Source organism: Malus domestica, chromosome 16, assembly GCF_042453785.1.
Source record: "Malus domestica chromosome 16, GDT2T_hap1".
Classification (NCBI taxonomy): Eukaryota; Viridiplantae; Streptophyta; class Magnoliopsida; order Rosales; family Rosaceae; genus Malus; species Malus domestica.
The window spans coordinates 16450719-16478159 of record NC_091676.1 but is presented as its reverse complement, the minus strand read 5'-3'; the positions used below and the strand labels follow the sequence as shown (position 1 = coordinate 16478159).

The window sequence follows — 27441 nt, the reverse complement described above, 5'->3', positions numbered from 1 at the left end:
CTCTATGTGGACTCAACCCATCCACGACAATCCCTGATAAGCGAGAAGTCCGAAGTTACTTGGGGCGCAAGTAATCAATCTATTTCTCCGTTTTGTTGCTATTATATCTTGATTCTGATAGAAAGCCTCAAGGCCTACACCTAAGGCCCCACGAAGGCATCTATTTAGCTTCATTTCATGTTGCGGTCTAGTTGGTCCGAGTATAAGGATTAACTCTGATGGGAAGCCTCAAGGCCTATACCTAAGGCCCGACAAAGGCACTCATTTGGGTTCGTCCTATCTCTTGGATTCAGATAATCAAAGGTATAATAGTAATAAGACTCTGGCAACCATAAAAGACCAAATATGATACATCCAAGTGCTAGTTTAGTTTGACAGGAAGCCTCAAGGCCTATACCTAAGGCCCCACAAAGGCACCTGTTATATCTAACTTGGTTTCTCGGGCGTATACATATTCAATCAAAGCTTAACACCCATTCAACATCTGCCATACTGAAGATGGCAGTGGCACGCCTGAGCACGACAAAGTTAATCTTGATTGTGAGCCTTAAGGCCTACACCTAAGGCCCCACAAAGGCACCCTTTCAAATTAACTCTGTCCTTCTCTTTCAGAACTGCCCGACGAGCCTTGCCCGAAGTGTGTCTTGCCCGACCAAGATCTGCCCGACAAAGGCTTGCCCGAGCGAGCCCGAGAAGAAAGCAGAAGTACGACAGATACCCTCAACCGACGCCATTCTCCCAGGGGAGCTGTGTGCTCGTCCGCCAGGAGATTCCTGCGACGAACATAGTTTTGGCATGCCCGGTGGGACTAGAAACAGCTACACTTCTAAGATCTTACATGTCCAAAAAGAGAAGCTATAAACTTGCCAAAAAAGAAGCCAAGAAGGATCTTTTCCAGATGACAGGACAATCAGAAAATCCTTTATCCCCATCCGGACAGGTGGTCTCAGGTAGTTCGACTGCATCTGAGAAATCACAGGGGAAAGGGATTAATGAAGAACTGCAAGCTACAATGATCCAAGTGTTGAAAAGCATGGAAAGAATTTCCTTGGAAACTAAGGGAGAAGTAAGCAGACTCTGCATGCTTACAGGAAATCTACAAAGGAGGCTGGATTTGGAGTTCTCTACTCCAAAGGGTGCTCAAGAAAGTGGAATGAGTCGAGTTGTTATAAGAAGTGAGCCAATCATTTCTTTGTTTCCACTACTAGAAGAAGAAAAGGATAGGGGAAAGAAGAAGGTGATACCTGAAGGAAGTCAAGCAGTGATGGAGACAGCTTCAGAAAAGGAGTTTCCCAACTTCCCATTATTATCATTTAATAATAAGAGGCAGAGCGAACAAGAAAGAATGAAGTTTGGACTGCCAGCCACGGCTGGAGAAACTAGCGGGAAAGAAACAACCACTACTACGTCAGATAAACCTCTACCTTATAGGCCACCCCCGATGGTCAACAAAGGTGGAGGATCTAACTGGAGAAAATCTGAAACCAGGAGGGAAGCAAACGCGGGCAATGACCGGAGTCCGAAGATTGAGTCAGCTATCCATGGTCAGAATGATAATTTAGCTACTCAGCAACTAAGAGAAGAATTGGCTGAGTTAAGAAGAACGGTGATTCAAAACGCCCAGCCTCGAGTTCGTCCAGTATTCAGGGTTACCTACCAGAAGCCATATCCTGAATATATCGATGAGTTAAATCCATTCCCTCTTAATTTCAAGATGCCCGCATTCCCGACTTTCACAGGGGAAGATAGCAGTGTGTCCTCCAGAGATCATATTTTCAAATTTTCTAATCACTGTGTGGCGTATGAGGACAATCCAAACTACAAATTGAGGTTGTTTGGAAATTCACTAGCAGGATTGGCATCTCAATGGTATTCTCTATTACCCCCCAATTCCATTGCTAACTGGGGGCAAATGGAGATGGCTTTCCATGAACAGTTCTACAGGATAGAGCCAGAGCTCACCATTAATGATCTGGTAGAAGTAAAACAATATGATCATGAGTCCACTGAAGATTTTATGATGAGGTTCAGGAGAACAAGGATGAGATGTCAGTTCCCTGTCAACCAGGCACAGCTCATATCCATTGCTCAAAGGGCTTTAAAATTACCTTTGAGAAAGAGGTTCTATGATGCACAGTTTAATGAGCTACAAGAGTTGGTGATTGCTGCTACTAAGTATGAGAGGCTGTTACAGGAGGAACAGTAGGTAAAACATACTTCCAAAACTCCTCCGTTCTACAAAAATAAAGCTACTATTCACCATGTAGAGGTAGGGGAAGCCGGACCCGAATGCAAAGATGATCATGAGGAGAAGAGTATAGATGTGTGTGCTGCTGAGATGACCACACCCTTCAAGCCATTGACGATCAAAGGGTTAGTCCAACCAGTCAAGGACCAGAAGATCGTGATGAATGATGGTGGGTTCGTACCCATGAAACCCCCAAAGTATCAAAGTTATTCTTTCGATCTAACCAAGGCGCCAGAAATCTATGAAGAACTTGTGCGGGCAAGAGTCATTTTGCCCGACAGCACCAAAAAGATGCCCAAGCCCGAGGAACTCAGGGGGAAGAAGTATTGTAAGTTGCATTATACCTTCAATCACTCTATAGTCAATTGTGTCCAGTTTAGGGACTGGGTACAGGATCTTATAGTGAAGGGGAAGTTACTACTCGATTCACCTCAGGCTAGTATGTTGGTGGATACTAACCCTTTCCCCGAAGCTCCTATTAGCATGATCGACCTCGTTTTCAAGGAGTCGGGGTTATCAACAGAATAAAATGCCATTGAAAGGACCCGGGAGCAGGGGCTAAGATTGCCAACAATAAAGATGGAGGAGAAAAGCAGGTAGGCAAGGGGGCATAGAATTGCCTGATGCCTATCCAAATGGAGCAGAACAGGAGGAATGCTACATATCCATTCTAAAACAAAAAGAGATTACAAAGTAATTCTATTCCAAAAACTTTACATCTTCACATAAGGTGATTATTCTAGAATGGTATGTTCGCATAATGGTAAAAATTCTATTTGGTTCAGCCAAGACAGTATGGCTGTTTACAAGTTCAGACTTAGTTTGCTCTAACTCTGAAGTCGCTTTTTCCACCCCTTCGATTTGTTGCTCAAGGTTATCCAGAAGAGTTGTTTGCTCCGCCTTAAGGATCATCAGTTGTCTCTCCAACTTCTGAATTTCAAAAGAAACAACTTCAATCCGTTCTTTGGTCTGCATACTCTCTTCCATCAGCCGACTAACTTGGGTAGAGGCGCTCGATTCTCTCTCTATGAAGCATTTTGCCCGGTTAGCCAGCCGGTCTGCTCTCTGATGTTGCTCCCTGAGGGCCCTCAAGTTTTCAAAGAAAGAAAGGAAAGAATCATACTGAGGCTTGGATAAGCGATCGTTTTTAAAGAACTCAGTAATAACTCGCTCGAGGTCACAGAGAGCCTTGAGGCTAAATGATGCAGTGAATTCTTTCTTTGCCCATGTTTGAAAGATTTGTTGCTGCTCCGAAGACATAGATTTTGTTGAAGCCTGCTTTGAAGACTTCAACCGCGTCTCAAGTCGCCCGAGTGCTTCGAAGAGTTTGGGCAACTTGGCAGGATCAGAGGAGGAAGGAGAAGGGTCCGGCATAACAGTTTCTTCTGGTGAGATAATGCCTATGGAAGGGGCAATTTCTGTTTGTTCAATCGGTTCATCTCTAGACAGGGAGGTGTCAACATCTCCAGAGGAAGAAGGAGGTTGAAAGCACCTTGGGTTACGGGCCATTGGAGGAGGGGAAGTTTCTTTCAGGGAAGCTCGCTACAAAACTTCAGGATCAGGACAAGATGAATTATACACAAGTCAAAACAAAAGAGGCTTTGGAGAGAAGAAAGTTACCTGACTTAATCCCGGGGTTTCACCAGAGAATGCACTAACTCCATGTCGAGGTGAAGATTTTTCACCACCAGCGACAGATGGGAAAGTGGTGCCTGAATCTGTGCCTACATCCTGGTTGTATCCAAAGAAAGTAGTGATGATCAGCAAAAAGTCATCAGAGGAAGAAACAAAAAGAAAATATTCCAGCACCTGAGGTTGATCTTGAGGAGAAGGAGGTTCATCGACCGTCTGGCGAGTAAGCGCCTGCGAAATAGTTGTGTCTAAAGCTACAGGGATCTCAGGAACTATGGGCTCTTTATCCAAGGCCACTGACAGGGAAAGAGGTTCATATCCCGAAGATGGCTGCAAAGAACATGGATAGGAGTTACTTGGGTAGCAATGTGCAAAGTTGAAATGAAAAGAAAGAGTAACTCACCAAAGTATCATCCTCATCTACAAAATGCAACGTGATTCCTGTGGAAGGATAAATTTAAAAGAAAGGGTTGCATCTAGGGCAGGTTGCGGAGAAAGACTTTCTTTCCTTGTAGCCTAAGCCAAATTATTCAAAATTCAGAAAGGTTTGAAAATAAGAAAGTATAAAGATAGAAGTCATACCTCTTTAAGCGTAGCAGCCCTTCGTGATTCCTTCTTAGAAGCAAGGGTTGACCTTTTAGAAGCTTGAGGTCCTGTTGAGTGATAAAGGGATAATCAGATAAGGGAGAATGGTAGCCATTTGATCCAGAAGAGGAGAGACTCACTGGAAGATTGTTCTGTCTCTTTACCCGATTCAGAAACAGGAGCAGATAGGGCTGCTGGTTTAGAAGGCACGGTGACTCTTGCCCGCTTACTCTTTCGGGTAAGAATTGGTTGTGTGGTTGCTGAAGGAAGTACCGGATCAGAGATTGTGGTTTTAGTTATGGCCACCCTCTTTCGTTTAGATGCTTTGGTCGTATCTTTGGCTATTCCTTTAATTGTTTCTTCAGCTCCTGAATCCCCAAGAGATTCTGAGACGTCTGTCCCTTCCCCGACTTCCCGCCTTTCAGCTTCTGCTGCAGCACCATGAAGAACTGCGGCATCAGCAGAATCATTCTCTGATTCGATGGCTTCGGATTCAGTATCAACTGAAGCTGCAGAAACAGGTAAGAGTGAGGAAAGTAAACAACAAGGAAAGCAAAATCGGATGGGAAGAAAGTCACCTATTAGGAGTAATCGGTTTTTCTCTTGGATCATATCTTTCCAATTTGCAAGCTCGCCCGAGCTAGGATATGATTTAAGAGAAAGCTGGCTGAAAATACGATCGTGGTTCACTTTCAAATCTCCTCCGTATTTTCTAGTCCACATTTCCTCCCACCAAGAGGAAAACAGCGAGGTACATTCGAAATTAAGAACAACGGAATGTCGGGCTGCTTGGCTCATCACGTCCAAGCTACGGCGGGCAGCTCGAAATATTGCTTCAGAAGGAGTCTGTAACCGAAATGAAGTGCCACAATGGATAGAGTCGAAGAATGGGACAGGTATGGATTGCCTAAATCCTAACTGTCTGCTGCAGAAGTTAGGATGATACACCTCCAAGCCTCGATCATACCGATTTCCCCGGACCACCCAGGCCAAGTCTCTTGGCTGAATACAGCTGATAAACTTTTCCCTGCAGAAGGGAGCAGCATCCTCACCAGGGGCATCTTGGAAGGCTTGGTCAGAAAACCAAGGATATCTCCTCAAGACCGATGCACCCCATTCCAAGTCTGACCGAGTCCTGCAGACTCGGAAAAAGTAGAAGCATGCAAAGGTGGAATGATCTACAGGAGGAGCTTCAGCCAGGATTCGGGCAGGAGCCACACCCTCTGGAAACTCTAGATTGATAGCCCGAAATTCTGGAAAATACCATTGTAGCCAAATCTGTATAATCCAGATGGGGCCGTTCAAATTGGTCTCAAAGGGCTCATCCCGGGTCATGTCAAAAAGAAGGTGATAGAGATGGGAGAGAAGGAATGAACCTGTGGCAACGTCATCAAAATTGTGAAGAACCTCTACCAAGGGGATCCATTCTACCCGTACCCCCTTGGATTTGTTGGGGAAGACGTGCTTGTTAAGCCAGTAAAGAAGAAAGTACATATGCTCTTGATCTTTGTTGGCTTGAGGGGAGCCTGCCCCGAAGTTCTTCTTGACAAAAGGGATGAATCCTTTAAAGGAGGTCCCATAACTTTTGAAAGTAACTGAGTTATAGCTAAGAGGAAGGAAGTAGGTGGAAGAACTTGAGCCCCCGGTGGTAGAAGATGGAATCCAATCTTGAGTAACATCTATCACCCTGCCCGATGGCCTCAACCCGAAGACTTGGGCCATATCAAGAATGGTGGGAGACATGGGACCCATACGGAAATCGAAGGTGTTTGTGCCCGTATTCCAAAAGAGGAGGGCAGAAGCAAGTAATTCGGGCTTAGGGGTAATTGAAATCTTCGAAAGCATAATCAGTTCGTAGATGCCGTTACTCATCCATTTCTGCTTAAAGGAAGGTTCCAATTCGTCAATCCACTGGGCCCAGGCAAGATCATTCATCAAGGGAAAGCCTCGACGATGAAAAGACCACTTAGAAGAAGAAATGCCCGAGTCGGCCAAATAAGGATTTGGGGTAAACCAGTTTCCCCTAGGCATATTACTTTCTACTACTGAGGGAACCCGAGAAATCCAGGCAGGACCCAAAGATTGAACCCCATGCATCTCAAAGAAGAGTTCAGAATGCAGACCTGCCCGCGGACGATGCAGCCCGTTGAGCAGACGGCGTAGAGTGGCAATTCCTTCACCAGACTCGTAGGAAGGTAGGGTTTGGCCGGATCCTGAGGCCATTTAATGAAGGCCGTGGGGAAGAAAAACAAGGAGAACGGTAAAGATGCAACCTCGTCGGACAACGAGAAAGAAATGATGGAAGAATTAGGAAGTTTTGTTGTGTCAGAGAAGGTTTTCTTTTTACGAAACACAGAGAATAGAGACGTTCACTCACAAGGGTTCTAAGAGTTCTAAGGGTTTAAAGCAGGGGTCTCTTTCAATTAATATTGGCGCTTGGAATCCCAACCTTAACATCAATTGAAGGGGGCACTGTTTGGGATAAAATCTGAACTTTGGGCCAGAGAGAAAGTCGGCCCAAACCCAAGGCCCAGAGGAAAACTTAGGAGGCAGGAAAGAGGCTTTCGGCTGGGCACAAGTTACAAAGGCCACCTGCTTACCTGCTCAAAGACCACAGGAGGTAGGCTATTCAGTCAATACATAGCCCAATAAAGTACTTTATTGGTGGCATTCATGTAAAAAAGCTAGTGAGTCATCACCAAACCGCATTCGGGCACCGCTATTGCTACAGGAACCCAAGCTGAAGGCGTCTATAAAAGGAGGAAGAGAAGACAGAATTAAGGACACTCAATCAAACAAACAAAAGCCAAAACTCTGCTCAAGCCAGATTTGCCTTCAACGAAGCTGTAGTCAGCACAAGCTTTCATCCCATTCGGGATAAACCTTCCCAAACCCCTGTAATAGCTCTGCTACCTTGTTCATGGTGGTATCGATTCATTTTGTATCCTCTTCTCCCCCGTCAACCCCTCTAAAAGCTTTCAGACCTTTGACAGAGCCACAAAGATAGATTTTGTAAGAAGTTCAGCCTTGGCCGATAAGGTTCAAACTTACCCGACTATCTTTGCTCTGTCTTTGTCTTTTCTTTCTTTTAAAAGCACAATAACATGTTATATATATATTCCCAGTTATATACAAGTTATTTCTAGCAAAGTCATAATGAAAATGAATCTTCAGCACTTGAATCCGATCTGAATCGCGTCAGAGTTCAAATCAGATCTAAGTCTTAAGCCCGCGGGCATGTAATTTAAAGATCAGTAAAGTCCTTGGCCTCAAGGCATAAAAAAAGAACTCTATGTGGACTCAACCCATCCACGACAATCCCTGATAAGCGAGAAGTCCGAAGTTACTTGGGGCGCAAGTAATCAATCTATTTCTCCGTTTTGTTGCTATTATATCTTGATTCTGATAGAAAGCCTCAAGGCCTACACCTAAGGCCCCACGAAGGCATCTATTTAGCTTCATTTCATGTTGCGGTCTAGTTGGTCCGAGTATAAGGATTAACTCTGATGGGAAGCCTCAAGGCCTATACCTAAGGCCCGACAAATGCACTCATTTGGGTTCGTCCTATCTCTTGGATTCAGATAATCAAAGGTATAATAGTAATAAGACTCTGGCAACCATAAAAGACCAAATATGATACATCCAAGTGCTAGTTTAGTTTGACAGGAAGCCTCAAGGCCTATACCTAAGGCCCCACAAAGGCACCTGTTATATCTAACTTGGTTTCTTGGGCGTATACATATTTAATCAAAGCTTAACACCCATTCAACATCTGCCATACTGAAGATGGCAGTGGCACGCCTGAGCACGACAAAGTTAATCTTGATTGTGAGCCTTAAGGCCTACACCTAAGGCCCCACAAAGGCACCCTTTCAAATTAACTCTGTTCTTCTCTTTCAGAACTGCCCGACGAGCCTTGCCCGAAGTGTGTCTTGCCCGACCAAGATCTGCCCGACAAAGGCTTGCACGAGCGAGCCCGAGAAGAAAGCAGAAGTACGACAGATACCCTCAACCGACGCCATTCTCCCAGGGGAGCTGTGTGCTCGTCCGCCAGGAGATTCCTGCGACGAACAGGGTCTCTGATAGAGGCTTTCACTCTCAAGGTTCTCCTGCAAGCTCTTTCCATTAGCCTCAGAAATTGTCACATTGGAATGCATACTCTGTGTCACGTTCGCAGTCTTTATGTTTGCATAGGAGAGAGAGAGAGCTCTCACTTCAATAACTTCACACTGCTTCCCTGAGATCAAGGAAACCCTTGAAGAAAACGACACCGAGAAGATCAAATCCCTGAAGAAGGCCATCATGATCTTCCTCAACGGTCTGGGTCTGGGTTTTGCCTAGAGAAATTAGGCGAAGAAGACCAAATAAAGCCTCTTAATTAATCATTAAAGAATAATATATGTTTGTGTTTCCCCACTTACGATTAATGAATCTTTACTGTCCAGACATAAAAATCAGAACTGTTCATTCTTTTCATCATTATCTAAAAATCATATTTGCAAAAATTATTCAATTTGAAAATTTTTTAATCATTCATATGCATAAAACAAATTGACGGTTCATCATGATGATGTTGTTTGTTACTAAAACTGTTAATTGGTTTAAGACATATGGATGACTAAACAATCTCGAATTGAATAATTTTTTTCCTACGTAATCATTAAAGGATGATAAAGAGAATAAATTGTTCTGATTATGATGTTCGAACGATAAAGATTTGTTAAATCATAAGTGGGAGGAGTGAAGACACAAACATTATCATTATAATATAAAAGGTGGATTCATGAAATACCATTACATTTTTACCAATTAAAATCATAAGTACATATCAGATAGAACATTCATAATTGTCCTATTACTTTTACTTGGTACAAATACATCAAGTTTGCCAATCCGTAGAGAGAAGACTGAAAATCACCATGTCCCTACTCCTTCCCTTCAACATACAATATTTTCTCAGCACACCTTCTCTCTGAAAGCCCACCTTCTCAAGTAACCTTTGCGATCCCACATTGTCCACATCAACAAGAGCTTCAAGTCTATCCAAATGTGTCCACTCTTTGAATATTGTATCAGCCACCAATTTCACAGCCTGGGATGCAATCCCTTTGCCCCAGTACTTGGACCCCAAAACATATCCAAGTTCACCTCTGCACCGATTATTGCCCGGGAAAGCGGTTACTGAAATGGCACCGATTGGCCTGTTGTCAAGGCAGATTGCTCTAAACCAGGGGTGTGGGACGACAACATCCTTGATAAAGTTTAGGGCTTCTTCTTTGGAAGTATAGGGTTCCCAAGTGCAGAAAACTGTGACTTTCTCATCTGTGCCCCATACCATGAAATCATCAATATCCGCGAGATCCAACGGCCTCAGTGTTATCTTGGACAGGTCAATTTCAGTGCCTTCTCTTCCATTTGACATCGCAGAACTTCCCTCCATATGAACAATTCTCAATATATTTATTCACTTTTGAGTATTGTCTGAAGAGCATCTGGGGTTTAGCCTGCATAGAAAGTGAGGGCACAAGAAGTTGCTTGGAGATAATGTTGGATTAAATGGAAGAGGGTCCAGCTGGGTTCCTTGCGTTAGTCAATTAACTTTGAGTAGTGAGCAAGAATTGGACAAACTGCCACAAATAGTACGGGTACTTGTGGCCGCCTTGGTTGACCAAGTAACAAGGCACCACTAGGCAAGTGGCTACACAAAGTTGGGGCCCCTCTGGGTGATTGCTCGTCTGTGAAGAAGACATTTTTGTTATTATTGTGTTATGTAGGATGGGATGGAATGCAGTGGGACGAAAGTAGTTCGTCCCATAGTTAGCGTGACAAAATAGCATGGCACGCATTGTTCTTGAAACAGATTTGGTCCAATCTTTTGTTCCACACTCTCCTCCCGTGGAACAAACTTGTTCCACCATGTGGAACACAAAATTAGAACTTCATTGGACAAATTATCCCTTCTCTTTTGCAATAATTCTACCCTCCAAATAGGAAAGGGATCCTTGCCGAATCCTTTTCCTGAGAATTCTAAGGATTCTGTGATCGTGTCCGTTCATCATACATTGTGGAGTCAGAAATCATTTAAAATTTAAAATTTAAAATTAAATATAAATAATATCTAACAAAAACTAACCGCATGATATATGATAAATGAACACGATCACAAGATTCCCGGATCTCAGGATCCTCCAAATATGCTGAACTAATCCCTCCTCCGTCGATCCCACCTATATCCCCTCCTCCGTCGATCCCATATATGCTGATCTAATGCCTCCTCTTCTTTTCTGTCGAAACCATGGCAGCGTCATCTCACCTGCTACAGAATCCACTCACTGGTCCCATCTCGCCGTAATAACCAAATACCAACTTTCATTGGACTTCCCTCTCTATTGGCATCATCTCTTTCACCTCCTTCTTTGTCGCCATTTGACGACAGGGTCATGGTCGTCGTTTTGGACTTGCTCACAGTTAGCCCAGACTTAGTCCACTTTTCAACCTTTAAGTGTAGATAATATCATTTGTTTAAAAAAAAAAAAAAACAACGAACATGGGTACACTAGTCATTTAATCTTTTTGTTTCATTCCGTTCTGTGTACCAAACGTTGAAAAAAACAATTGTCCTATTCCGGCCTATGCATACCAAACGTAGCACATAACTCCGTTATGTCACATTCTATCCCATTTCGTCTCGTTTACGTATCAAACGGTACCCTAGTGCAACTGGGCTAATTGATCATGTGTTTTGGAGAAAGAATTGTCATCGTACGATTGATGATAGTAAAATTCCTATGAAATATAAGGCAATGAACTTATTTTTTAAAATTTTATATTTCAAATTATTTTAATTTACAAAAAGTCAAATTTGAGTGAAAGAATGGGTTAATTACAGAAACACTCCCTGAGGTTTACCGTGTTTTCATAAAATCCTCTCACGTTTGAAACATTACACTAACATTGCATGACGTTTTAATTTTCATTCATATAACTCATTTTGGTTAAAAAGTCTTACTAATAGGACAAATATATCCTTATAATTAATTACTTAAATACTAAAAAGGAGATTTTATAAATAAATAGAACAGTCAAATCAAATTAAACATTACATTAAAAGATTTTAATCTTATAAATAAACATACAACGATCTACCGCAATGATGAAAAATAATAGTAGACATGTATATTTTAGTACGGATTCGATCCCTACCGGTCCCGCTACCTCCTAACATTTAACAAATAAACTCATTAACATTATCGTTTGTCTAAAACAAGAACATTATTATTTGTCCCTCATCATCTTCTCTCTGGCTGCATTTTCTTGAGCTTCAACCTCATCATCTTCTCTCTAGATGCATTTTCTTGATCTTCAACTGCACAACAAATTGCTTGTATTCGACTCTTTGAATCCATCTCCGTTGATTTTCTGAAATCTTCTCATGTTTTCTACATTTGATTTGTGTATAATTTTTATTGGCGTGAGTTGACTCCTCATTACAGTAGTTTTATTCTTTTCTTGTATCATATATATACGAAGCGTTCCAGAACCCTAAATCAGCACATACGAACTAAGGGTGTTGCTGGAAATGAGTTGGGGAAAGGGTAGTTGGGAATTGTGGGTCCGCAGTGAAAAAACTAAGGGAAGTTAAATGTTTGGATTCAAGGGTGAAGAAGATGGAGGAGGAGAAGATGTGAGATTCTGTCAAATTTTTTTGCTTGTTTTAATGTTTTATTAATTTTTAATTTGATTTCTTTTATTTTTTATTTATAAAGGTTTTTTTTTTTTCATTTTGTTTGTAAGTAATTGTAAGGGTAGATTTGGCCTATTAATATGACTTTTTGACCAACAAGGGTTATGTGAAAGTAAATGTGGGGGTATTAGTGTAATGTTTCAAACGTGGGGGAGTTTTGTGAAAATACATTAAACTTCAGGGGATGTTACTGTAATTAACCCTATGTGAAAGAATAGTATAGTTAATATATGAAAATAACTTCTTCTGTTTTTTTTTTTTTTTTTTTTTGTCAAGCGATATATTTGTTAGATTACATATTAGATTATAAAGCAAACGGGGTTCGAATCCACGCATTGGTGTAAGGACAACATTCCTCTCCACCACTGTGGTAGATGACCACTTGTATATATGAAAATAACTTTACCATTGATTAAAACGTATGAAATAACTTTACCAATTTGATTACAACTCCAACTCCTACCCTATTTTTAACTTTTGAAAAGAAACGATATTATTTACACTAGGAGGGAGGGGGTGGGCTTAGCCTCACTCTTGAACGAAAGATCATAGCAAGGTAACCCCTAAAGTTTACTTCAGCCACCCTAGTTTTCAGTAGCAGAAAGTCTTATCGCTACCCTTCCTGCAGCAACATGCTGCTGCTCCTTGAAACTAGGGTTTCAGGGACTTTAGGTGACTCCTTGATGTAAATCTCCTTAAATCAAGGAATGCTTTGTAATTAGTTAAAAGCCATTGTTTAGGCCTTAAATCAAGGAGAAGATGGCATGTATCTTCCCTTGTGTTTTGCTGCTTCATATAGTGCACCTTGCTATAAACACAATTCATTATAGGAAATATATTAAAACTCATTTTTCCACATAGTATCAGAGCAGTGTCCTTCTTAGACCTGTCTCTACAACCTTTTGCCGTGGTCTTTCACTCTTCTCAGCCAACAATATGGCAAAAGAAAATTCAGTCAATCAAGAAGTTGAGAGCACTCTTGCTTCATCACCTACAAATTTCTTTGAGGTTGATATCAACCCAACTCAAAGACTTAGTTCAGTTTTGCTGAATGAATTTAATTATCTCCCTTGGTCAATGGCAGTTACTTTGGTTCTTGGTGGAAGAGCCAAGCTCGGCTTCATCAATGGAGTCATTCAAACACCAGAAATTTTGTCTCCAAATTATGAAGCATTGCTATGCAAAGATCAGTTAGTTATGTCATGGCTGCTAAATTCTATGAGAGGAAAATTGCTGAAATTTTCAGCTGTTCTAATATCTCACAACATATGTGGAACCAATTGAAGGAAATGTATGACAATCAAAATAACTCGGTCTGTGTCTTTCAACTTAAGAGAGACGTTGCAGCTCTTCAACAAGAAAACAAGTCATTCGTGCAACATCTTGGCAACCTTACCACTATGTGGAATGAGCTAGATGTTTGTCAACCCCACATCACAGATGCTATGGTGTTGTTAAAAAGAGCCGAGGAGGACAAAAAATTTCAACTACTAGCGAGCTTAAGCTCAGAGTATGAAGACTTAAGAAGTCACATTTTGATGACTTCAGAACTTCCGTCTTTCTCTAGTGTGTGTGCCACTATTCAACGTGAAGAGGTCAAAAGACAGGTCATGTAGTTAGACACCAAAGTTGTCACACGAGAATCTCGAGCATATGCCTCAAACTACCAGCCACTTGAGGTGAAGGTTTACAAAGGTAAGCGTCCTGACTTGAAGTGTGATCATTGTCTTGGAATTGGCTATTGTGATATTGGTCATACCAAGGATCAGTGCTGGATACTTCATCCCGAGCAGAAACCAAAGTTAAACAAGGACATCAAAGGACCATACAAGGTTGTTGCTAGTTCACCATACAAAGTCAGTTATATGGCAAACCACATAGAGTCTACTTCAAATTATGTCGACACTGATGGCTGTTGGATTTTACTTCAAACCCTGCTGCTCTAATAAATGAATTTGCTTCATTTCTTCAACACAAGAAAGGGAATGGAAATGGTCAAGAGGCAACGATGACTGAATCCGAGAACCATTTTGCGATGCTTGGCAAGTTTGCGAGGTTCCTAGCAGAGGCTGAAGGTGTACCACAGGAAGCTGCCCCAGGTATCTTCCATTTTTTTTACTACTCTAAATACTATTCGTGTGCATGATTGTTATATCATTGATTCGGGTGCCACTAATCACATCACAAACCAAAGAACAAACTTGTATGGATTTCAAAATATGTCCTCTTAAGTGTCTGTTGAAAATGGAAAATGAGTCTTTGTTATAGGTAGAGGAAAAATTAGGTTAATTTCGAACCAAGTTGAGTCAACTGCCCTATATGTTCCTGCCTTCCCTTTTCAACTTCTTTCCAATGGAAAAATTACCAAAACATTAAATTATCTTGCAATTTTCTCACCAAAAAATGTGATTTTTCAAGACCTAGTCATCGAGAAGACGATTGGTGAAGGTTTCTTTCTCAATGGTCTCTATTATTTGCCAAGAAATTGCTCATTGTCCAAAGGCCTTCAACTTAGTGCATCCTTAAGTTCAAAATAGCCCCAAGACCCACATTTGTGGCACTAACGTCTAGCACATCCATCCTCACCTATTTTGTCTAAGCTATTTCCTACTATGTTTATCAAGTGTGACACTTGTAATATCTTCAAATTCGCTAGACTACCATTTAATTCTTCCTTGTCTAGAGCTAGTAAGCCTTTTGAAATTGTACACTCAGATATTTGGGGTCCAATTAATGAATCATTTGATGGCTACAAATATTTTGTGACATTTGTTGATGATTTTACAAGAATCACTTGGTTATATCTCTTGAAATTCAAAAGTGAAGTGGTTACTATGTTCAAAGACTTTCACAACCTTGTTACAACTCACTTTGAGTCCAAACTTCAAACATTAAGATCGGATAATGGCATTGAATACATGTCTAACAATATGACACAATATTTAAGCATGCATGGCATATTTCATCAAACAAGTTATGTTGGAATGCCCCAACAAAATAGGGTGGCCAAGAGGAAAAATAGAGACCTCCTAGAGAAGACACGTTTTCTCATGCTTCACATGAACATTCTCAAGAAGTTTAGGTCACACAGAGTGCTCACTGCTACATATTTGATAAGCAGGCTTCCAAGTCAAGTGTTGAAGTTTAAATCACCATATGAAGTTCTTAAAAAATCGGCCCATAGATTTGTCACATTTAAAAGTGTTTGGATGTACATGTTTTGTGCATGTTCAAGCACCTCATCGTGACAAGTTGGATCCCTGATCTATTAAGTGTGTGTTTTTGGGATACTCTTCAACTCAGAAAGGGTACGTATAAATGCTTTAATCCTGTTGCTAACAAGATTGTGGTGTCTAGAGATGTAAAATTTGAGGAGTCCATGCCTTTTTTTTTCACAAAGGAATCGCAGATTCAAGTAAGGGGGAGACTTGGGAGGATTTGATTTCACTGCCTAATCCTAGTGAGGATATTAACTTGGACCATCTTCCAGTTGATGTCACTCATGCTCTTACTCTCGATGCCTCTTATCCTCCTAATTCCTCAAGTCCCTGCCACATGTCACAGTCTCATGACGAGGCCATAACAACACCTCCTAGACATCAAGAGGTTGACCCACTTCCAGTTCAAAGAAATCCTCCAAGAGCACGCCAACTTTCATCCAAACTGCTGGATTATGTTACCTATACAGCCCGACATCCTATTTCACTTGCATATCATCGCTACTCACATTCCCATACAACTTTTCTCAATGTTATCTCAAACCACCGTGAGCCCTGTACGTTTCAGAAAGCCAACCTTCATACCGAATGGAGACAAGCTATGGATGAGGAGTTGCGAGCCCTTAATGACAACCACACTTGGAGTATTGTCCACCTTCCTTGTGGAAAGAAAGTCGTGGGCAGTAGGTGGATCTACAAGCTTAAATTCTATTCAGATGGCTCTATTGAGCGCTATAAAGTACGATTGGTAGCTCAGGGTTTTACTTAAACGTACGAGGTGAACTACAAGGATACTTTTGCGTATGTGGCCAAGATGAATACAATTCAGGTTCTTCTTTCTGTGGCAGTCAACCAAGGTTGGTTCTTATTCCAAATGGACGTGAAAAACGCCTTCTTACATAGGGAACTTGAAGAAGAAATATATATGCAATTGCATCCCAGACATCCCTAAGCCTCCCAAAATGGCCTTGTTTGTAAACTCCACAAAGCCATTTATGGGTTAAAACAGTCCCCTCAAGCATGGTACGCTAAGTTAAGCTCGGTTTTGGAAGGTAGGATTCTCCAGGAGTAATGCAGATTCATCTTTGTTAATTCGAATAGGTTCATTGGGTAAATTGGTGGTGTTAATTTACGTCGATGACCTTATCATAACTGGTGACAATATGGACGAGATTGTGTCCTTTAAACAGTCTCTTCATCATAAATTTGATATCAAAGATCTTGGGAAGCTAAACTACTTTCTTGGCATTGAGATGGCAACTTCCCATAATGGACTGTTTTTTAACAAAAGAAAGTACGTGTTGGATCTTCTTCAAGAGGTCGATATGCTTGATTGCAAACCAGTCACTACTCCCTTGGATTACAAGCTCAAGTTGGACATTGTTGGGGAACCTCTCACTCACGTAAGATACTATCAATGATTAGTTCCTAAACTCATTTATCTTACTATTACACGGCCCGATATTACTTATGTCGTGAGTCTTGTTAGCCAATTTATGCATGCTCCCACTATTGCACATATTCATGTTGTCAAGATGATACTACGATATCTAAAGGGATCTATTGGACGTGGTATTCTCATGAGAAATAATGGTTCAACTCAAATACAAGGTTATACGAACGCAGATTGGGAGGGCAACGCTCTCGATCGAAAGTCAACCACGGGTTATTGTACTTTCGTTGGTGGTAATTTGGTCACTTGGAAAAGCAAAAAACGAAATGTCATTGCTCGCTCCAGTGTTGAGGCGAAATATAGGGCAATGGCTTCCACTTCGTGTGAACTTATATGGCTCAAGAGTCTTCTATTTTAGTTGTGGTTCACTAGCAATGTCCTGATGTCCCTCATGTGCAACAACCAAGCCACGATGCATATTACTTCCAATCCGGTCTTCCATGAACGTACCAAGCATATTGAGGTGGATTGCCATTATGTGTGAGCCCAAGTTTAGTCCGAAGTTATTCAAACTCTTTTTACCCGTAACCATGATCAATTGGATGGTTTGTTTACAAAGGCATTGCCAGTTACACATCTTCAGCACCTTCTTGGCAAGCTTGGCTCCATTAATCTTATGGATCCAACTTGAGGGGGAGTCTTGAACAAAAAGCCACTGCAAGGTAACCCCTAAAGTTTACTGCAGTCACCCTAGTTTTTAGTAGCAGCAAGTCTTATCGCTGCCTTTCCTGCAGCAACATGTTATTGCTCCTTAAAACTAGGGTTTTAGGGACTTTAGGTAACTCCTTGATGTAAATCTCCTTAAATAAGGAATGCTTTGTAATCAGTTAAAAGCCATTGTTTAGGCCTTACATCAAGGAGAAAGTGGCGTGTATCTTCCCTTGTGTTTTGCTACTTCATATAGGGCACCTTGCTGTAAACACAATTCATTATTGGAAATATATCAAAACTCATTTTTCCACACTCACAATGGGTTAGCAATAATGTGGTTCAAATTCTCTTATGGTGAGAATCGAACCTAAGACATTTCACTTACATGTGAAAAGGAATATCACTCGATCGTAGTACTAAATGACAACCCTTCCCTTAATTTGACAACCCCAAAATTTTACTTAATCAAATTGGAATTTAGGATTGGGTTCGATTTGGGACCGAACTAAAACAGGTTACTGAAAATATATATCAGATAGAACATTACTTGCATAATTGTCCGATTACTTTTTATTGGGTACAAATACATCAAGTGTTCCAATCGGTAGATAGAAGATTGAAAATCACCATGTCACTACATCTTCCCTTCAAAATAAAATATTTTCCCAGCACGCATTCTCTTTGAAACCCTACCTTTTGAAGCACCCTTTGCGATCCCACATTGTCCACATAACAAAAGCTTCGAGTCTCTCCAGATGTGTCCACTCCTTGAATATGTCATCAGCCACCAATTTCACAGTTGCAATCCATTTGCCCCAGTACTTGGACCCCAAAGCATATCCAATTTCAACTCTGCACCGATCATTGCCCAAGCAAGTGGTCACCAAAATGTAACCAATTGGCCTGTTGTCAAGGCAGATTGCCCTGAACCAAGGGTGCGGGATGATAACATCCTTGATATAGTATAGGGCTTCTTCTTTGGAGGCATAAGGTTCCCAAGGGAAAAAAACTAGGACTTTCTCACATGTGCCCTACACCATGAAATCATCAATATCCGCGAGATCTAACAGCCTAAGTGTGATATTGGACAAGTCAATCTCACTGCCTTCTCTTTCATTTGACATAGCGGAACTTCCCTCCATATGAACAATTCTCAATATCACTATTGGATATAAGATGTTATTGTCTAAAGTTGTAACAACCTTTGGGGTTTAAATACATAAATGCACAAAAAATGAACACACAAAAAGTTTCCTCGCAGTTTTCCAAAAAAAAAAAAAAAAAAGTTTCCTCGAAGGTTGAAATATGGTTGAGATGGGTCCAAATAGGTTCCTTGGATTGGTTAATTACTTGGAGGTGAAACAAGAAGTAAATGGTTGTGTGATTAGCAAGAAATAGAAGCACTGCTACAAATAGTATGCATGAGAGCTTTTGGCCGCCTTGGTTGACCAACTGGCAAGGCGCCACTATGCAAGATTTCTAATGAAAAACTCACAAAAAAGGGTTTCACAAATGGATCATTTGCTTCCTTCCGATCTTTAGGGCTGGTTTGGTATTGTTATGCTTTGAAAAAAAGTTGATTCTGTTGTGCTGTGAGAATAAGCAGCTGTGAAATAAAACAGCGAAGTGTTTGGTAAACTTTTTTGTAAAAGTGCTTTTGGAAAAAAAAAAAGCAATATGATAGTGTTTGGTAAACTTTTATGTAAAACAGATGTGACTGTGTGAAATGACCAAAAAATGTATAATACTATATTATTATTATGATATTTTATTTAATATTACTATTTTTATGTGAGGATTTTGTGTGGCCGTGGGGCCCACACCCCATTTCCCTTATCCCCGTGTCTTCCTTTCTCTTTACACTCCCGAACTTTCTCAAAAACTCTCAACTCTCTCTTTCTCTCTGCACTCTCTGCACTCTCTCATCCACCGAGATAACCCCACACACAAACCTTCAATCTCAGACCATCTCACCAATAGATTATCATCATCTCCACCCTTACAAATTTAACTCTAAGTTTGGGTTACGGGAATCGTGTTTTGGGTGCTGGGGATAAGAAAATCTGAGAACTCCCTGAGCTCTCCAATTAGAATCAGGACAAAATCAGTCTTTTCCCTTCTACCTATTTCCCATATCTCTTAGATTTCTCAGTCCCCAAACACCAAAACAAACCCACCTCTTGGATCTCATCACCTCTCCCTCCTCTACATATCCCACCCCCACCATTCACATTCCCCCTTCAGATCCCACCTCCCTATTTCCCCATTTCCTCATTCCCAATTCCCATCTCTTTGCGGGAATCAAAACTAGGAGCTTACTCTGCTTTTGCTTTGCTTCACCGCACACTCCAATGGCTTCTTTCATTGTCCCCTATCCGAAGGCATGTGCCACCCCCGTTACTTGCCTCAGTTCCTCCGCCCACCTCTTGGATCTCATCGACCCTCCCTCCTCTACATATTCGGCGAAATAAGAATGTCAACTATGAAGATTCGATCTTCAATCCAGCAAGAAGGAGAAACCGAGGAGGGTATTTTTGAGATTGTGAAAGTTTCATTAAATTTTACTGTTCATCCACCTCTTGAAAAAAAAGGTTGGTTTTGAGAAGCAGCATTTTGTTGCTTCAGCTTTTTGTCACTTTTCAGCTTAAAATGACAATGACTTTGAAAATAAGCAGAGTTACCAAACATAAATTTTACTCCAGCTTTTTTTTAAGCACCTCAATGTCAAACCAAGGCTTAATTGCACATATCCAAAAGAGTCCTCAAACTTTTTTTTTTTAGTACATCAATATTTTTACACGAATGAGATGAGGAGTTCGGGTAAGCTATATAATGAGCAACCTAATTTGGTATCGAATTCGCCATCCACGAGATTCGAATCTAAGACCTCTCACTTCCAAGTGAAGAGGAATACCACAAAACCATAATAATGTCTTATTATTCCATCATTTATTAATAAAAAACAAGTTGACAAAGATAATTAAAAATAAATAAAATGAGTTGACAGACATTTTTTAATAATGGAGTAGGATTTTCTCCCCTCTTTTTTTCCCCTCCCCTTCCCTCCCCTCCTATATAAACAGTCACGGTTAAGCCACGTCAACATCTTATATTAATTTTGTATAGAAAGAGAAAGACAAAATAGAGAATGTGAGAGGAGGGGATGGAAGAGAATGAAAAGAGGAGAAGAGAAAATTCTAGTCTTTTAATAATTAGAAGAATGTTTGAGGAGTAGGATAGAGTCTCTAAATCTAAAGAGTGGGCAAAAGTTTTAAATTTGTAGAGTGATTTTATCAACTCTGTTGAAGGAATAAAAAATAAAAAATAAAAAATAAACGTGACACTTCAAAATTAGCAAAAGCTAAAATTTGTGGAGTGTGTCGAAGATGCTTTCAGTCCATTAAAAAAGATATTTCTTTGTTTTATAACGTCATCTTGGTGCAACTACTGTAGTAGTAATACTAGTTGCTGTAGTAGTAGTAAGAGATGTGGATTAGGCTAGCCAATCATCTAATTAAGTAACAAACTCAATATGCCATCTTCATATATGTAAGTCGATCGAATTTAAAATCTCTCACTTACAAATATATAAAAAATACTATTAAATTATGGTACTAGTTAGTAAAGCATCTTCTGTTTGAAATGAAAGAATAGCATTTCACAGTTGGTGAATGGTGAGTTTAACTACTATCAGCGAACATTTCACAATTTTTTTTGTTAAGTCACCATCCAAATACCGAAAGCTTAACAACCATAAAAATAAAAGAAACCCATTTTATATTTGTTATGGAAATTTTCAGGCCAATCTATGAAATTAGAAAACTATCACAATTACGTATTTTTAGGACCATCTCTTGTAACCATCACAAATGAAAATGGAAAAAAAATTCTTTGGAAATCACACTTCGTCCTTATTGGCTCTTAGACGCTGATGACTTCTTGAAGTATGCTGGGGATGAAAAGGTAACACAATTCACTCGTTGGAACACATTCAAATCCAAGGAGGAAGCAGTTTCCTACATCAGGGACTTTTGTATTCCTCACCCTTATTGCAGATCCATCTGCATCAATGACCGTTCGATTGGAATGGTATTCGTCAAGCCACAAGGTGGTGATGACAAGTGTCGAGCGTAGGTCAGGCGGGCGCTAGCAGCCGAGTACTGGGGACAAGGCATAGCAACCAGATCTGTGAAGATGGCCATCACTGATGGGTTTAAATAGTTCACTGATTTGGTTAGAATGCAAGCTTTGGTTTTGATAGAGAACAAGGCCTCCCAGAGAGTCTTGGAAAAACTTGGGAGCTTGATCCTTTGTACTTGTGTAAGCCCTTCACTACTAATAAGAACTCCTCTACTCCGTGGACGTAGCCAATCTGGGTGAACCACGTACATCCTGTGTTTGCTTCTCTGTCTCTATTCATTTACGTACTTATCCTCACTAGTGACGGAAGCAACCAAGCGAAGGTCATAAAACCTGACACTTTCTGTTGTACCAAAGTCTTCGCTGATTTTGTGCATCAACATTTGGCGCCGTCTGTGGGAAACGACACTTATTCCTACTCTCTTCAGCTGTGTCAAGCTGGTTTCTATCATTCGTACACTTTCCTTTGATCAGGCATCCCTCTCCAACATGGGAAGCGAAGGAAGCCACAGCACACAGAATGACACCCCCCTTGCACATAGTGCGAAACAACGAAAGAAGGAAGGAAAACGAGTTCTTCTTCAAGCTAAAGTCGATGAGTTGGAAGCTCAGAACAACAAGATAGCAATGAGGAATGAGGTCCTCCAGGAGCAATATGAGAAGCTCTTCGAGACACTCCACGAAGCTAGGCAAGCTCAGACACGCGAGCTTATTGCCCCCGTGGAAGTCAACCATCAACTGGGTGCCCTCCAACATGGAGGGTCACATGCATTCGACATAGATATCCCTGATAGGGAACAGATTACCCCTCGACTTGATAATCAACATGAGGCTTCTCTTAACCCAGTTGCTTCGACCCGAACCATGAGAAGTGGAGGGAGACACCTCTTTGCTGAAGGGGCAGAAGGATCGAAAGCCGTCTTTCGCGATTGTCGGGATTTCCTGAAGCAACGTCGAGAGAATTCCATCCATATAAGCTCAAAGATTAATGACCCAAGGATTTCTGAGAGACTCGGTCCCCTGCCACGGCCCAAGCCGGCCACCAATTTGGGGAAGGGGCAACAAGTCCTAGAGAGACATGAGGGTACAGGGGACTCAGAGGTGTTCCGACAGACATACCCTGGAAGCCAGTACAGCGAGTCCAGGGAAAAATCACATGCCCTTGATGAAACCTTCCTAATTCCAATAGGAGATGGAGATTTACGAAAGAAAGCTCCAGTGACACATAACTCCGCTCAGGACCCCCTTGTCCTACAACTTCTTGAGGAAGTAAACAAGTTGAAGGCTGAACGTCAGGCTGAAATACCTGACTGGAACCAACCCAGGCCTGGCCCTCTTACAAGGAGGATCCTCAACACCCCCATTCAAGCAAAGACAAAGCAAAAGCTTGGCTTGCAACTTTATACTGGAAAAGAGGACCCGATTGAGCACCTTAACCTCTTTGAGTCCACCATGGCATACCGGATGCACACCGACGACGAGCGATGTCTTCTCTTCCCCTCCACCCTCTCTGGTGGAGCTCTAAATTGGTATTGTCGTCTTACACCTGAGACGGTAGACTCATTTGAGGAATTGAGGAAACTATTTGTTTCCCAACACATTTTCCAAACCGATCGCTTGCACTCTGCAGATGACTTGTACACTATCCGCCAGAAGCCAGACGAGTCATTACGTATGTATGCTGGCCGCTTCAGCCATGAATACTCCCGGTGTGCCGAGGCAGACGACAAGACTGCCCTCAAAGCCTTCACGGCAGGCCTACGTGATTGTTTCTTTAAATACATGATCAATGCCAATACTTGGAAGACTTACTCTGAGGTAATGGCGCAGGCTTATAACCATGCCTCCGCCGAGGCAAAGACATATCAGGAGAAACCCCCTACAACCATCCTTTATCAACAAGTGGGAGGTGGAAGCCAGACTCACCTAAATGAGAAGACCTCGACTTCCCAAACAGCAGTGGCACCTCCCCATGCCTTGCATAATGCTTCACCGAATCAACAGACATATCAATTTCAAGGCAAGAGGAAGGATTTCCATCCTCACCACTCTCCTTTCAGTAAAAAGAGTAAGGGACACTATCCCGATAACCAAGGGTATCGCCACAATAACGCTCGCCCCCAGGCAGTCAATGCAGTGGGTCAAACCCGCGTCAAGATACCCCCTACCCCAAGGTATGAGACATACACGCCCTTGAATGCCACATGCGCGGCCATTTACCCCAGCATAGCTCACCTGATACCAAAGCCAAAGCCGAGGCACCCAGATTACACGCCCCCGAATAACGCGAGCATGTTTTGTTGCTACCATGAGCATAACGGCCATGATAGCGAAAAATGTATCATCCTCCGTGATCGTATTGAAGCTTTGGCACGAGAAGGAAAAATTGATCAATTCCTTCTTCACCCTCAAAGGGATAACCGTAACCAACGCCAGGTGAATGTCATATATTCCATAAGCGGCGGCACACCCATATCTGAATCTTCCAATAGGGCCATGAAAAGCAGTGAACGAACTTTGAGACCTGGCCATCAAGTGTTTCACGTGGAAGACATCAGAGGAGGCAAGTATCAAAAGCCTAACTGGGATCCAATATGTTTCTACCCTGAGGAAGAAAGAGGTATAATCTACCCTCACAATGACCCGCTGATCGTGGAAGCTCACATAGCAAATTTTGATGTGAAACGAATCCTGATAGACACAGGTGCTTCAGTCAATATCATGTTTGCTAAAGCTTTCAAGGCACTTAATGTAGCTGAACACTTGCTAGATCGCTCGATTTCTCCTCTGATAAGCTTCTCTGGCGATATCGTGCAACCTTTAGGGAGTATACACTTACCCTTCACCATTGGTACAGGCCCCTACACAGCTACTATTACCACTAACTTCTTAGTGGTCAATTGCCCGACGGCATACAATGTCATCTTTGGGCGCACAGGCATCAATGATCTCAAGGCTATGGTATCCACGCATATGCTGTTGATGAAATTTCCAACCCCCCATGGCAACGGCTACATCAGAGGAGATCAGCTTAGTGCACGATCATGTTACAACACTTCAGTCAAACAACAACACCTGTCTGTCCCCAAGGAGACTCTCTCTATACATAACCAAGTCGTAAAGACCAGCCTAGATGAAGCGAACTTGGATCTTCCTGATAGCAACAGTCAACCCGACGACCCTCGAGATGACTCCTTCACCCAACAAGCACAACCCGCTGAAAAGTTAGAGAATGTCTCTATCTCCAAAGACCATCCAGACCGCATGGTGAAGATTGGCACTACTTTGTCACCACCCCTTCGGTTGTCGCTGATCTCCTTTTTGCAAGAGAACGCCGAGGTCTTCGCTTGGTCATATAAAGATATGACGGGCATCTCTCCCGATATCATCTGTCACCACTTGAGTATTGATCCCAAGACCAAACCAGTAATACAGAGGCGAAGATCTTATGATGTTGAGCGATACGAGGCGATGAAAGCAGAAGTTGAAAAACTCAAGGACATAGGCTTCGTCCGTGAAGTCAATTACCCAACATGGGTAGCAAATGTTGTCCTTGTTAAGAAAAATCCGACCAAGGAAAGTCTCCTGCTTCAAAAGGTCTTGTGGAGAATGTGTGTCGACTACACCGACCTAAACAAAGGATGCCCGAAGGATAGTTTCCCTCTTCCTCTCATTGATAGACTTATAGACTCTACGGCAGGGTATGAGCTCTTGAGCTTCATGGACGCTTATTCAGGATACAACCAAATCCTCATGAACCCCTCAGACCAAGAACATACGGCTTTCACTACTGACAGGGGACTGTATTGCTATAAGGTCATGCCTTTCGGCCTAAAGAATGCAGGAGCAACTTATCAGAGACTGGTCAATTCAATGTTCGCCGAACAGATTGGGAAGAGCATGGAAGTTTACGTTGATGATATGCTAGTCAAGAGCAAACATGCTGACCAACACATCACCAACCTATCTGAAACTTTCACCATTCTAAAGAGGTATCGAATGAGGTTGAACCCCAACAAATGTGCCTTCGGCGTGGGCTCTGGCAAATTCTTAGGCTTCATGATTAGCCAACGAGGCATTAAAGCTAACCCTGAAAAGATCAAAGCAATCCTCGACATGAAAGAGCCAATAACTTCAAAAGACATCCAAAGCCTTACTGGCAAGGTGACAGCCTTAACCAGATTCATCTCTAAGGCCACAGACAGATGTGCTCCTTTCTTCAAAGCACTCAAGGGAAATAAGAAGTACATTACATGGACGGAGGAATGTGCCAAGGCATTCAGGAATCTCAAAGAGTACATGAGTAAAGCCCCTCTGCTCTCCAAACCAGAAGTTGGTGACACTCTCATCATCTATCTATCGGTTTCAGCTTCAGCAGTCAGTTCTGTTCTTATTCGAATGGACAGTGGTGTCGAACGGCCCGTCTACTACGCTAGCAAGGCCCTACAAGATGCGGAGACACGATACTCCAACATTGAGAAATTAGCTCTAGCATTGGTCATGTCTGCTCGGAAACTTCGCCCTTATTTCCAAGCACACGCCATCATCGTGCTTACCAATCACCCTCTTCGACAGATAGTCCAGAGTCCTGACACGTCTGGACGAATGATCAAATGGGCGATAGCATTGGGTGAGTTTGACATCTCCTACCAACCAAAACCAGCCGAAAAAGGTCAAGCAGTAGCAGATTTCATAGCCGACTTCACATATCCTGTTGACATTGCTTCTACACCTGAAGTAGTAGCTTCATTACCATCGGAAGCTCAGAAAGTAGAATCAACGACCTCAGCATGGAGTCTGTATGTTGATGGCTCATCCAACTAACAGGGCTGTGGAGCGGGACTAGTCTTGACTACGCCCGACAAAGTAGCAATGGAGTATGCTCTTCGTTTCAAATTCAAGGCATCAAACAATGAGGCCGAGTATGAAGCCCTTCTAGCAGGATTACGTTTGGCCAAACACCTCGGGGTTAAACAAATTGATATTTTCAGTGACTTCCAATTAGTGGTCAACCAGGTTACCAACAACTTTGATGCTAAGGACAGCTCCATGGCAGCATATCTTGCGCAAACACAACTTTTGCTCAAGCACTTCCACTACCAGATCACCTAAGTTCCTCGAGCGGCAAACAGTCATGCAGACGCCCTGGCTCGCCTCGCCTCAGCTGTGGAAGACAAGATTGGAAGAAAAATTCATGTCGAACTGTTGGCAACACCAAGCACCATGGCCGCAGAAGTATGCAACTTACAACAGGGGGATAGTTGGATCACCCCGATCTATAATTTCCTTGCTCATGGCACCCTCCCAAATGATAAAGTCCAGGCTAAGCAAATTCGATACAAGTCTACCCGCTACCTGATCATCAATGATCAACTCTATAAGCGAGGTTTTAGCCTGCCATACTTAAGGTGTCTTACGCCTGCCGAGGCGGAAATCGTCCTTCGGGAAATACATGAGGGAGTCTGTGGAGATCATGCTGGATCTCGGTCCCTAGCACACAAGACTTTTCGCCAAGGATATTACTGGCCAACACTCCACCAGGATGCCATCAAAGTATCCCGCTCATGTGACAAATGTCAACGATATGCAACTATTCCTCATTCCCCTCCAGAGCCTCTTACTCCTATGATCAGCCCTTGGCCCTTCGCCCAGTGGGGACTTGATTTGATCGGCCCAATGCCGGCAGGGAAGGGCAAAGTCTGTTACGCAGTCGTTGCAGTGGACTACTTCACAAAGTGGGCCGAAGTAGAACCCTTGGCAACCATTACTG

At 42.1% G+C, this 27441-nt stretch overlaps 1 protein-coding gene and 1 pseudogene across 1 annotated transcript; both read right to left on the bottom strand.

Annotated features, from left to right (window-relative positions):
* Positions 1-9206: 9206 nt before the first annotated feature.
* Positions 9207-10035, bottom strand: LOC114822131 (uncharacterized). Its single transcript, XM_029096249.2, has one exon. It carries the CDS (start codon positions 9903-9905, stop codon positions 9345-9347), a length of 561 nt encoding a protein of 186 aa, XP_028952082.2. The 5' UTR covers positions 9906-10035; the 3' UTR covers positions 9207-9344.
* Positions 10036-18119: 8084 nt separating this feature from the next.
* Positions 18120-18655, bottom strand: LOC114822260 (uncharacterized; annotated as a pseudogene).
* Positions 18656-27441: the final 8786 nt, after the last annotated feature.